This window comes from Cyanistes caeruleus, chromosome 4 (assembly GCF_971803275.1).
Source record: "Cyanistes caeruleus chromosome 4, bCyaCae1.hap1.1, whole genome shotgun sequence".
Lineage (NCBI taxonomy): Eukaryota > Metazoa > Chordata > Aves > Passeriformes > Paridae > Cyanistes > Cyanistes caeruleus.
In genome coordinates this window covers 33,690,904-33,704,518 of record NC_141704.1, presented here as the reverse complement: position 1 = coordinate 33,704,518, position 13,615 = coordinate 33,690,904, and the positions used below count along the sequence as shown (strand labels likewise).

Here is a 13,615-nt window from a genome sequence, read left to right as displayed (position 1 = left end):
CCCTTCAGATCCCTCTCCAGCCAACTCTCAAAGGATCCCTTCCTGACACAGTAGACGGATGACAGAGAAAGAGATAATACACATACACAGTCCCATTTTCCACATAAGGCTTCCCTGGCAGGTGAAAGTCTGTGTATACACACATGCCCCCTTCTATCAAAATCCTTGGCTTCATAACATAACTAAAACTTTAAGAACCAAAAAGCCCCCAAAATCAGGGCCAGGATAGCAGTCTCTCCTTGTGAAAGTCACATACCAGTAAAATAAGCAAAATGCTGGAATTGCTCTTCAGTATGGGAAGCAATGGGTTAGTGCTGTTCAGCTGATCAGACGTGCCAAAATCACCTTCTTCGGCCTCAGACTGCTTGCAGTCTTCCCAGGAAAACCAGAGTTGGAGGATTTGGTGTCCAAATTTCCCCATTAGTTCAGAGTAGCTCAGGAAGAATTTCAGCAGGAGAGGACAATGGACATAGACCAGGCTCAGATCTGGAAGATTATCTAGGATCCTTCTTACGGTAGACAAAGACCTCTAGTAAGAGGGAAAGGGGAAGTGGGACAGAGAAAAAAAAAGTCATTAATACTGAATTATAAAACATCTGAAGTGATGAGACTTTACTGTGAGAAACAGTCACACTGCCTTTTCAGCAGACAATCAAATACATCAGTTAAACATCATTTTATGAACCCCATTTGCATCACAAAGGCTAAGAAACTTGTAGGCTTTATACAGAGCTCAAAGCTCTGCAGCAGCAAAAAGCCATATGGGAACACTAGAAAGCCTGCTGCAGAGGCTGGAGATGCGTTTGGGAGACCAAAGCTATGAAATTTATTATATTCTGTATGTGAATTCACAGCCTATCCAACGCAATTACACTTCCCACACATACACAAGTTTATTCTGTCAAATCTATATTCCCCTGTGGATTTTCATAGTTAACTTTCCAGAGTGTAGATGCACTGCGCAGTCTTCACTCATTCACTGCTCACCACCTATGCCAAAATACTTTCCACAAGAAGGTTGATGTGAGTGGGGAGAAACCTTAGTTTCAACAAAAAGGTTCCAAGAGGTAGGAATAAAATCTTCTTTTACCACATCCAGGGCTTTGCCTTTGTCCTGACAGACAGCAAGGAGGTAAAGTGCAGCTCTGAGTATGTGTGGAGGGGGACAGTCTCCATGGTCCTGTGCTGAGAGGAGAAAATTTCTTACAGCAAGAAATAATTCTGCCTCTGGAACAAACCTGCAATGAAGAAGATTGGAGTGGAAACAGTAACAACAGATATGCTTTACCCACCAATACATGGTATGTTATGGCCACAAACCCACTTGCTTTGTATACTCTTGGCTCACCTGTCCCCAAAGGTGTAGGCAAAGTATAAGAGCAGTATGAAACAGTGCTGATGGCTGCAAAGAGACTGATCCAAAAAGAAAGGCTCAGGGGCTTCAGACAGGAGGAGAAGGCTTTCAGCAATGGTGAAGTTTAACTGAGGCAGACCCTTCTGCAGGAGCTCAGACATCTCTTGCTCTAGAAATAAAAATATAAGCAAGCAGGAAATGATGAGCAATGTCGGTGAAACAACTCCACAGACTGCATACACCAAGCACATCTCTATGATTTGGCATCAATAGTGGGGTGAGACCTGTTTTAACAGAGCTGGCTTCAAGGATGAAAAGACATTTCTGTTTGAGATTCCAAGCCCTTTGCTGATGCTGCCTGTACAATGACCAGCGACTGCTAATGGGAAAAGTGTCTTTTCTGATGTAGAAACTTTCATCTCATTTGTTTGGGACTTACTTATTATGGAAAGTTACAGTATCTACAGGAAAGATTTACAGAGTATTCCAGAGGGGAAAAATGACCTTTATCTGCAGATGTGAGTGACTATGTGGCAAGTAATTTTGTTTCAATTAAGCATGCTAATAAATGCCCCTATGTAAACAAAACCATAGGCAGAGGAAATGCCTTCTTTCAGGTAGGGTTCCAAGTTCTTCAAAAGGCACAGTGTTTTCTGTGCTGGTCCTTGCTGGACCAGCTTAAAAACAAGCTGGGGAAATAAAATCTCTCAATCAGGCTATGTGTGTCCTCCTTTTCCTTCTCCTTTGTCCTTTTCTAATTTTTTTTCACCTGTTGCCTAACAACAGGGTGGCATGGCCTCAAACTAAATGAAGCAACCTTTCTCTTTCCCCAAACTTGCCCTCTTGAGAAGAAGTTCTCCTCTTCTCTGTGGCTGCGTAAAGGTTCAGGCATAAACTGCAGAGGAAGCTGGAACAGGTGTGATTCAGGACAGGATTACTGTGAAGAAGAGCAGAAAAAGACAGTAAAGAAGGCTGGAAATATCCTTTTCCTACTTCTGATATCACACACTGTCTGCCAGAACTTCATTTTACTGAATGATCACATGCAAGCACCTGCCCCATCACAAGAAGACTCCAGGAGCCAACCTAGGCTTCCAGGAAAATGGTGAGTTCCCAATGGACTGTCAGCTCACAGATGTGGTGGGTGTGTGCAGTGACAACAATGAACATGTTCATACCTTGGGCCAATGTGAGTACAGTGGAGTACTTTCACAACCATCACACCTTGTCTACACAGGGAGTCCTATAAGGATAGGATCCCTAACACTGCAGAGAATGGGAGGTATTTAAGGGTAGCTCACAATACATGATTCCACTGGCAAACAACACTTAGATTTTTTAGCAATGACATTGCCAGGGATGAACACTGAGGAATGCCAAAATATTAAGTAAAAGGGTGAGAACAGCTATTTCCAGGTATTTCTCTCTCTCCAACCATTTCCTTGCAGAACAGGACACAACCAGACATCTTTAACACACCATCCTTGGCAAAGCACAGTGCTCTATTCAGAAACTGAGATCACTCCCACCACACACCATTCACAGGTACAAATGCCCCCATTTGAAGTTCCATATTAGCAAACTGGACTAGGAGTGCTGTGTGTTTTATTTATTTTTTTATGAGGTACAGTCACAGGAAAGAGGAGGTAAAACATCTCTACAGACTCACAGAGAGTCTCCTCAAATATTCTTCAACCTAGAAATCATAGCCTCTACTACAGGAGATCCTTTGCAATGCCTGCTACTGAAGTCATCCTCCTCTCCCCCACTTCTAATACATTATCACACCATGAGGAATAACAACAGTGGTAGTATACGCCTAGGAAGCCAAAGCTCAGATGGAACTGATGCTACTGGTACTTCTCTTCAGAACACCCACTGAGCTGACTACTCCAAAGTCAGGCTTCTTTATCTCTGTGCAACTCACGACAGAGCACAGAATTCTCACAGTGCTGTGTAAATCCATCCGCCCCCCACCCAACTGCTTCTCCCTTCTCTCACATCAAGCTCTTCCATTGTCAGTAGCCATTTACATTTTTCAGTAAGATACAACCATTCTTGAGTCTTTCAGCCTCTCATCTTGCCTAATCAGGTGTATTAGATAAGGCATGATCTACTTTCCCATCTGGAAATTTTTGGCTCACTTACAATGCACATGTCACAATACCTCTGTACAGAGCAAAATCTGGCCTTCAGCTCCAGTGTCAGTCGGATGAAGGACGAGGATGCTAGACAGAAAGCAAGACAGAAATGCCAAAAGAGCACAGAACATGTATGATAAGAAAAAGACTAGGCAGATCCCATAACACCCCCACACATCCCCATACAAGCCTGGTGAAGAGGGCAGGCCATCTCAGTAAGAACACATACATTAGGCTGCCTCTCATAAAGTAAACTACTCCATGTTTGGGTTTGATGGAAGTATCTGAGGTTCATTTGTTTGCTCAGGAGGAGAAGTGAATATTTGCCAGTTTCACATGTTTAGAACTGAGGAATTGTCCACATCACCTCTCTGATGTGTGAAGAATAAGGCATACATAGACTAAGCTAGGATTTCTACATAGTAAAATCCCACCAACAATTCCAGCATAATCCCTGTCTACAGGAACAGTCAATTCAATTCTGAATTATTCCAGAGGGAAGGATAAAGCTGACACAACATTCTTATCCAAAATAAAACCTGTCCCATCATCAGAGCTAGACCAAATAATTTTTCCATCCTGCTGAACATGACTATGCACTCTATTCTTACTCATATAAACATGTAATAGAATCCTCCACATAAAGTCTCAATGTTAGGCTGGTTGCCTCAATTATATGCAGTAGCAGCAAGTTGCACCAGTTAAGAGCACAGAGAACATGATCCCACAAGACCCTCATACCCAGCTTCTTGGAGAACTTATTCCGCATGCTTGGCACCACTGTAAAGAGGGTACTGAGTGTTGAGATGAAAACCTCCGTCACTGACGGGCTGACAGCCCTTTCCAGATGGCTCTGTGGAAAGACAAATAGATCAGGTGCACAAGATGCTATTAACACTGAAGGCAGCAGCTTTCTTCCAGCCTCCTGCCTGCCCAGAAAGTCAGGTTTCTAAATCCAAACAAAGAGAGTGGCAGTTCTTTTACCAAAATGCCTGGCAGCATAGCAAGCTCACCGAGCACTCTCCTCAGCCAGCACTATGAGCTGTGCTGGTAACTCTGCAAGACATCACACCAGACAAGAAACCTCTTCTGGATTCCAGCAGTTAATGCACAGTGACTGATATTACTGCCCACACTGCCCTGGAAGTTACTGCTCTTACAGGTCAGATGGCTGATTCTCCTATACAACATAGGACATATGTTTAAGTGCAGCTGACTTCAGCAACACTTAACACCTCTGCTCAGCATTTCACCGAGCAGTGGCAAACACAGGCATTTGAGCTCTCTACAGAGTCCAGCCCTGAACTGTTTAGAACAGAACAACTCAACTAATTCTTGTTGAAGGTCACAGGATGATTTTCTCACAGTCCATTAATTTTTACCCAAGTTCAATGAGCAAGAAACAGCACGCTGACTCCAGCTTGGCCAACCTGGACATGCACTGCACCCTCCTGTCAGGGAGGAGAACAGCAGTGTCACTGCAGCTGCCTACCAAGAGATCGGTTAAGAAAACACGGACCAAAACATCTCCAAGCTCCCAACAACTGCAAGAATTCATACACCTGTACCTGCCACAAAGCACAAGCAAACTTGACTAAACATTAGAAACCACAACAAAAGTCCCAGTTTTTTGACAATTCTGCTTGAAGTGTGTTAGGGACAGGCCTGTATGGAGCACTAAAGCCCTCATCAGTCTTCACAGCTACTTTTTAAATCATGTCACAGGCCTTACTCAGGCACAATGCTTAATACCGTCCTTGCTGTGCAGACTGGGCAGCCTCATCAGCACCTTCTGGCAAAAAGCATAGAAATTAAATTGCAGGTGCAAACCATGGCTGCTCTCTGGGACACAGGCAAGTTTTGAAAGAGTGGCACATGGGGAAACAACAGTTTTCTGACACATCTGGAGCTGCAACGGATCCTACAGCATGGTAGGTAGGCTATGGGATTACACAGTCTGAAGAAAGACACTGACATCTACATGGAAACTTTATGAATTTCTGCACCCTCTGAGAGCAGAATGAACTACACAGTTTTGCATGAACTATATAGTTCCATATTTGGCTGTGGAAAAGTGGAAAATGCCACAGTTGTTCTCAGTTTACTTGACGTGACCTCTTCCCAAGAAAAAGACCATTTGTGCAACCCACTCTCGGTGCTTGAAAGCACCTTCCCAGGTATCCATGGAACAGACCAAGTTCAAAAGAAATCCTACCATGACCATGGGGATGCAGAGACTGTCACAAATCCTCAGCAGGAACTCAGAGAAATTGCTCAGTGTGTCTTTGCTCTCAGAGTTGGGGGCAGTGAAAGCATTCTCCTGGGCCATGAAGTCACCCTGGAATTCCACTGCTAACCTACAAACACACAGTGGATAACAAAGGAAAGAGGAAACCTCCCTACTCTGTAAAGGAAGTCAGCATATACTACATTTTAATCCAAATTTCACCATAATTCAAACACTTGATGGGTTGGAAACAGGAATTTGGCAATCACACTCAGTTACCTCTTGAGCGAAGCTATTAAAAGCTATCAAGGTTTCACAACAGTACACATTGGGAAAGGAAGACTTAGTTTCTGTGAAGAGAGCATCTGCTGTGGGAAGCTCTGGTGTGGCAAGACTGGTTTTCAGCCATACCAGAGTGCCTGATGCACAACACAGCAAACCTTGCGAAAATCAGCCAAGGGACCATTTAGCTGATATAAAATCCATGACAGAACCTGAGTGCCCTCTAATACCACCCCAAGACTCTGGGTCAGTGCAGAAAGGCATGTCTGCTTTTGACTGAATTATCTCTGCCAATCCAAGTGATGCAATGCAAAAACTAATTTGGCCAGACTACCCTAAAAACTGATCCTGATTCATCCTGATTCATACACAAACTCATCTACCACTGTATGCTGTGCAGCTAAGGGTGCCAAATGGTGCTCTGATCCAGCAAAAGAGGTAAAGTTGGTGCCTATAAACCCATTTTCAGTAAGAGGTCACAGACATGAGCAAATCCAAGGCCAGCACCTGGAGCAGATACACATTTGTTAAATGGTTAGTCCCCTCTGGCAGTGAAACCACATAGCACAGGAATCTGGTTTCACACATACCTTCCAATAGTTCTTATATTATCATCAGTTTTGATGAATTTTCAAGTAGGCCCTCAAATCCCAAAGACATTAAAAAAATGGATAGGTCCCAGGCAAATTTCATGGGAGACATATCCAGGTATCACAAAATTATCACTATTAATACATACCCCTCACTCTGCAGTTTCACTGACCAGCGCCATGCACTGAACTCTCACCTGTGATATTTCTTTGGTGGGGTTGGGTGGAAGAACATAGTCACAAGGACAGAAGAATGGACAGACATAGACACATACCACCCACCCACACACCTTCCTGACTTGTCCTCACCTGCAAGCATTTCTGAAACTTTCCAGGGTATTGAGTAAGAACTGACCGTGTCTCTGAGGAACTCTACCAAGATTTCTGTTTGCCAGGTGACTCTGAGACACTGAGAATAGGAGATCACCCTGTTAAAGGAGAGACGTCTTTAAAATCTTATGTCCACTTTCAGAAAAAAATTGCTTTCTCCTCTGACACCAGCAGCAACAGGAGAAACAACAGATTTCATTTCGCTCCTTCACACAATTTTTTCACTACTGTGCTTTCCCCAGAGAGGGCAGAGCTAAACAGCTTGCATCTTCTTAGGGAGGACAGAGTTATGGAGCTACTAGCTCTGCACTTCCCTGTCTTTAGAGTCTGTATTTTGACCTAATCTGAGTTTTAAGCATTTCAGCTAATGGAGCTTTAAATCCTTCTGAGAAAACTTCTATTTTTTTTATTTTCTTTCTTCCAAATATTCTTGAGACAATGCAGGATAATTCTTCTCCTTACTTAGCAATGAAATCTTAGAAGCTCTTCTACTTTGGCTCAGAGTTTTAAGCAGCTATCCATATACTAATTCTTGTTCCCACACAGCATCCCACTAACTTAAGCCTGAAGCCAACTGAAGCGTCAGAGTTAATCATTTGCCCAAATTTGGAACAACTTGGAACTCAAAATCTGCCTTTAAGCCTTAACCTGTTGTGGTGGTCTTCTCCATAATACATATTAAAAATAATAAAGGAGGACACAGCTAGACACTGGTTCCTGGCAGTTCAGAACTCCATCTCCATTCATGCTGAGTTACCTTGGCAGAGGTATCATCATTTCCCCTTTTCTCCCTTTAAACACAGCCTGGATATCCTCACTGTCTGTCTAATTTCCTTGCTGTGAAGCTCCTAATTCTGAAAGGGACACCTAGCTCTGTATGTTTGCAAACTGACTGGCCAACATCTGTCAACAGGACAGAAAGCACTTCTGCCTTCTTCCGGCAGAGAGGGCCAATACCTGGTACCACAGAACTTGGGTCTAAAAATAGTTCATCAAGAATTTGGAGTTCTGCTACTTCTTTGAGCATTGAGGTGTTCTTGTCACTACTGGCATGCAATCTAAACCTACGTGGCTCTAAGCCTACAGCAAGAAGGCTCAGCCCTTGTCTTTTCATTAGCCATCTGCAGCTGGGGCTCTTCTCAGAGGTGCAGAGGTCCCAGCAGCACATCACACTAACTGTGGATGCCAGGAACAGGGAAGGATTTATAGTCCAAATAGTGGCTAACAACTCCCTTGCTGAAGGATCACAGTGTATATATGCTGACACTCTTGATCTAAACGTAGAACAAGAAATGTTCATTGCTGAAAAAACAGATTTGATCACAAGCCTACAAGGTAGGGGCTGGAAGAAAAGGAAATTCAAATTACATTGGAGTACTGGACACATAAAGAGAATAGCATGCTCAAGTGATGCCCCACAGAACTTCATTGATTTAGAAAGGTAACATTCACCAGGATCCATCTTCATCTGCTTCAAAGTCTAGAACCATCTCAAGACAAGAGGATCAAAAGAAATAGCGGAGAACCAAACAGCCATGGGGGATATAAGTAAGGGGGTGGAACATATAAAAAATATCCACACAGTGTCCTAGGAAGATCATCCCTGTCCTGCTCAGTCCTACCAACAAGCAATTTTTGACTTACTGCATGCCTCTTACTACTCTGTGGTGGGGAAAGGTCAGCACATCGCTTCAGCACTGCTTCCAGAAGCTTCTGCAGCTCTTCATATGGGACTGGAGGGGAGCTCAGATGGTCCTTCCTTAACAGGGTAAAAGACAAGATGTACAGTCCCTGCTGGGAACATTCCACTAGGAAGGCAACACCATCAGAAATAACTGCTCTTCTGATGGAAATATGCCATTGCCACTTCTTTCCAGCAGAGAATAGTAAGGTCACAATATCTGAACAGCGCTTTCACCCACACGAGCCCAAACACACCCTCAGTACTCTGTCTGCTCCCACCACAGTCAGGAAGGCCATGACTGTCCAGAGTCTTATGTTTATTATTCTTATCAATCTGTATGGAGTACAGACTGACAAAGCCACAGCAGCTGCTGTACAAGCCTGCCTGGAACACCAGGTCCTTGCCGCAATGACTTGTTGCCTGCCACAGCTTCATTGCTCTGGCAGCTTTCCTGAGGTGGGTGGGAAGCTGGCTCTGCTGTACCCACGCCTGCCTCAGCCACAAGTCCCACTGCAGAGCACGTTCACCCACACAGCCACAGGGGAACTGCAAAGCCCAAGATGGTATCAACAGATGTATCTGAAGAAAAGTCTGCGAATACTTTCCTGCCTACCTCAGGAAAGCTGCCACAGCTTTCACAGCCTCCACCGCCACCTCCAGCGCTGGGCAGTTCACTGTCTCCATCAGAACATCAATGGCTTCTATACATACACCTCGGTTTGTGAATAATTTGATTTCCACTGGTTGCCTGTGAAGAGGAAACAAAGTAAGCAAGGAGAATGTTGTCAGACTTAGGTAACTGTAGTGCCCTTCCCTAATTTGAGCAAATAGACAGCTCAGCCATGAGATTGCAACCACGTTCTTCAGTATTGAGAGCCAGTTGCTCTCAAGGAGGTACTCTCAGACTTGAGCAGGTAGAGGCTTTACTATAAAGAGGAAATTTCAGCCAGGCTGAAGCACTAGCATGCTAAAACACCTACAGCCTGGATAACTGCGTAACTACTCCAGAACGCTGACATGAAAAGCACAAGAAAAACAAGCTTTGCAAGATATAGTGATCTCTGTGCCTAGGACTTTATGTTCCGGCCATCTGCTCTGGCATTTGTGAGTTCATCTAGCAACTCATATTTTTAAGAAAACAAGCAAACATCACCATCCTAGAATAGATAATGCCATGATAATAGCTTCTCTCACCGTACTCCTAATGCCAGATGCTGCCAGGACAGGAACCTTCATAAACTTGAAAAGTAATAAGGAAAATGAACACAATCCAACTGTTTTGACAATCCTTCTCGACAGTGAGAATTCTGGTCATCTGTGACCCAACACCTTTGAGCATACAAGAGCATGGAGGGACAACAGGCTATTAATCCCATTATTGGACAGAGCTGTGTAAATGGCAGACCTTGCTCTTTTGGCTCCTGGCAAGTCAGGTACAGATGGGAGGACAGGGGGAAGATAGGTAGCTACATGCTACCTAGGCACTAACAGCCTGCCAGAGGGTGCTTCCAAAGTGAAGCAAGAAAAGCAGCACAGCATGACAGGAGCCAGATTTGGGAGCCAAAAGTATTCCCTGTTATTCAATTTTCACAGTCGTGCCTGACTGAGGCAAGCCAGGAGCACATGCTGTCATGCACAAATGGGAAAGCAAAGTGAACTTCAGTAGAAATTACACTAGTAGCCCAGTTACATGGCAAAAAGGGAACAGAGGAAGAACCACTCTTTTTAGTCACTCAGTGGGATGGAACCCAGCTTTGCAGCCACCTCACATTCTGCTGTGAGAAAAAGCTGTGAGGTGGGCATGGGAAAGAAAAGGACTTGTGGAACTCAGGCATCAGGAGCCAAGCCACAAGTGATGCACTGAACTTCCAAGTTGCTTCTACTTACACTGGGTAATTCTATTAATCCTCTGTATTTCCTTTCTTTATCGGTACCCTTCTGAAGTAAAACACATCAGGAAGAAAAAAGTCTTCACTGACTCATGCAGGGAGGAAGGGATGGAGGAGTATTGCTGACTCATTCAAGACGCACAAACCCACTTTCAATATGGCGCGCTGCAATATCTTTGGGGCCTGGGGGGAAAGTGTGAAGGGCAGCACTCTTGCAGCTTCCTGCAACCTCTCATCTTTGGACCTGCCACTGCACCTGCCACTTTGATTATGCTGGGAGAGACAAGGATCACTCTAGGGAGAACTACCCAACATTCCTGACATACTGCCAAGGGGAGCAATACATCCAGTATGGACCTCACCAGAATGTGTGGCTCACTTATACAAGAGAATCCAGCTGCAAACTAAAACCAAGATGAGAGGTTCCAGCACAAGATCCCTTTCCGCACTCTGAGATAATTTTAAATAAAACGTGATTTCTAAGGCAAAGCTCAGAGAAACACAATGGGTGTGCGAGAAAATTAGAGTAACTGCACAGAGTGTTCTCTTTGTTTTACAAGCATAAATGCTGTAATTAGTGTTCCCCACATTCTGGTTTCTCTTTTTGACAGATCCCACACTGGCATCACCACACTGTTCTAGCACTGTTGCTTTTTCTTCTCCTTTTTACCCTGCCACTTGCTACAAAATTGACTATGACATTTCCAAAATTCTGCTCAAGGGCTCTCCTGGGGGATCTAAGTGGCAAAAACGAGACTCTGTCACTAGCATGACAGGATAGGAACAAGATCATAGAGGCAACAACAGGAAGCACAGAAGAAAAACAAGCCAGTGTATATTATTTCTTAGCAGAAAACAAGAGGAAAAAAGTGACAGAAGACATTAATATTTCAGCCTGGAATTTGTTTTTGCAGTTTGAATTTAGCTCAGATGATGATAGAAGACCAGAGGCCATGGAATTTGCATGCTTTGTTTTGTCATAGAGGCACACTTAGCAGAAGTTGGCCTGCTCACATATGCCTGGCCCTTCCTGGCCTTCTCTCCTGCTCTGTCTACAGCTGAAAAGAGATTTCACCTCCTCGACTGACAAGGAAGCAAGAAGAGGAAGATACAGTGGTGGATGCAGGCACAGCCAGGACAAGCTGTGAGGTTCAGAAACAACCATCAGGCCATTCTTTGCAAGAACAAAGGAGATGAGATTGTTCAGCACCATCTTTTAAACACAAAAACTCTTGTATGTAGATATCCAGTCTTGGAAAAAAATCTTAATAAGCAAAACCCACAGAGTCTCCATTTTGGGCTACCAAACTCTGCCTGTGCAAGCCTGACAGGGTACTCCCTTACCGTTTCAGTATTTCAGTGAAGAGCAGGAGCCCTTGCTTGTGCAACTCCACATTGTTCAGCAGCAGGACACCCTGGAGACTCCTCACCAGAGATTCAATGCCTGTACATGTTCAAGAGAAGCCACAGAGAGGCTTTTAATATTCCAGATTCCAGAATGGAAGCAAAATTAATTTTTAAAAGGAAGAAAGATTTGAACAATTATTCTTCTGAGCTACTGACAGAAACAATTGTCCAAAACTGTTGAGTGTTCACTCAGCTCCCTCATAACATGCCTCAACCTTCACCGCTGCAGATAAGTCCCAAAGAACAGAAGGAATTTAACCATTCTTCCCAAATCTACTCTTGGCATATCCACAGAAAAAAATTAACAGTAATTCAGAGAGTGTCAGTCATGGTAACTGGTTATTTTAATGAATTAATGCTCATCAGAAACTCATTAGGACAATGACACTATAAATTCAAGCTACATTGGACATCACAAACATGTCTGATAGGTACTTATTTTTGGTCCCTTATCCATCCTGACTGGAAATTGTGATTGTGTGTAAAGCACTGGAATTCAGCTAGAGGCACAAGAATTACTGCAGTCACTCTGTCAGAAAGGTTGATGACTCACCATAGACGGTGTGACACTTGGAGAAGAAAAGGCGCTCTTCAGTCAGGAGGAGCAGGCAGCAGTACACTGACCAGATTAGGAATTCACTTTTGCACAAGAGACACTCGAAGAGAAACTCTGTGAACACACACACAAATAAGGTCACTCTGGTAAGAGGTAGGCTGCTCACAGCATGGCACAGCTTCTCCTAGAACAGAACAGAGGAAGGAGGAGGAAACGAGGAAACACAGCAACAGCCACAGGGAGAACGGCTGTACTATGAAATGACAGGAATGGAGAATAAAGCAGATGCTCGAGGTATGCTAGTCTTCAAAAAGAGGTGACTGGAGAGCAGAGACCCATGGGCAGGCATCTTCCCAGCACAAACTCAGTAGGAGAAGCTGAATTGTGGATCTAGCCCTTGGCACAAATGAAAAGCCACAAAGCAAGCTTTACCACAGATGCAGTGACCTTTTTTCGTCATGACTTTTACATCTCCCAAAGAATTTGTATCATGAAAGTATTTCTGTCTTTTGGGATTACAGAGAAATAATAAACTATCTCACACAGCCACATTCTAAAGCTAAATCCTAGACCAAAATCTGAGCAAACTTACAATATTTAGTGGAATGAGACAGAACCCCGGTTTGCTTAGGCTTGTATCTAAGTTCCTTAAGAAGGATCTTGACCTCAAGGACTCAGCCAAATTCTCTCTGTGGAAACTCCTGGTGACACCTGCTTCTAAACTTTCAGTTGAAAACATATTCTCCTCTTCAACTCCTAAAATCACCTGGTATAAAATGACCACCACATTATGTCACCAGTGGATTTCATGGAGCCAGCCTTATTCCTAAGCCAAACAGCCAGGAGCAGCTTTGATACTGGGGAACGAACAATGAGATGCTACTGCATTTGTTCACCTGGGACATCTGCATGGATAAAAGCAGAAGCATATCTGCTAGGAGAGTGAACCAGCACTGAAGCCATACAGTGAGAACTCGCTGCCTGTAACATCTCATCTCTGGTCAACAAGAGCTGTTGGGAAGCAAAAGTCAAAAGGAGAAAGGAAGTCAGCTATGCAGCTATGAGTAGTAAACAATTTGTTCTACTTTTTAAAACTTAAAACATAAATTAAGATCTCTCTTTTGGCATTTATTTCACAGATTAAACTTGCTAAGG

At 43.8% G+C, this 13,615-nt stretch overlaps 1 protein-coding gene across 15 annotated transcripts in view; it reads right to left on the bottom strand.

Annotated features, from left to right (window-relative positions):
* The window catches only part of LOC111934444 (coiled-coil domain-containing protein 134), a 46,247-nt gene that overhangs the window by 24,442 nt on the left and 8,190 nt on the right, over nucleotides 1-13,615 (bottom strand). For 12 of the 15 annotated variants that reach the window (XR_015285859.1, XR_015285860.1, XR_015285858.1 and 9 more), the window contains exons 8-20: nucleotides 13,357-13,471; nucleotides 12,458-12,574; nucleotides 11,842-11,941; nucleotides 9,222-9,356; nucleotides 8,569-8,683; nucleotides 6,904-7,022; nucleotides 5,711-5,852; nucleotides 4,237-4,348; nucleotides 3,522-3,582; nucleotides 2,194-2,291; nucleotides 1,349-1,523; nucleotides 1,091-1,238; nucleotides 257-529 (exon numbers count right to left, since the gene is read on the bottom strand). Coding sequence is in view for 12 of the 15 variants with exons in the window: in XM_086885734.1 (XP_086741860.1) it covers nucleotides 257-529; nucleotides 1,091-1,238; nucleotides 1,349-1,523; nucleotides 2,194-2,291; nucleotides 3,522-3,582; nucleotides 4,237-4,348; nucleotides 5,711-5,852; nucleotides 6,904-7,022; nucleotides 8,569-8,683; nucleotides 9,222-9,356; nucleotides 11,842-11,941; nucleotides 12,458-12,574; nucleotides 13,357-13,471 (1,710 nt within the window). In the remaining 3 variants the exon portion in view is untranslated. The remainder of the gene's footprint in view (nucleotides 1-256; nucleotides 530-1,090; nucleotides 1,239-1,348; nucleotides 1,524-2,193; nucleotides 2,292-3,521; nucleotides 3,583-4,236; nucleotides 4,349-5,710; nucleotides 5,853-6,903; nucleotides 7,023-8,568; nucleotides 8,684-9,221; nucleotides 9,357-11,841; nucleotides 11,942-12,457; nucleotides 12,575-13,356; nucleotides 13,472-13,615) is intronic. The other 3 variants (XM_086885741.1, XM_086885743.1, XM_086885738.1) reach the window with 1 other exon arrangement.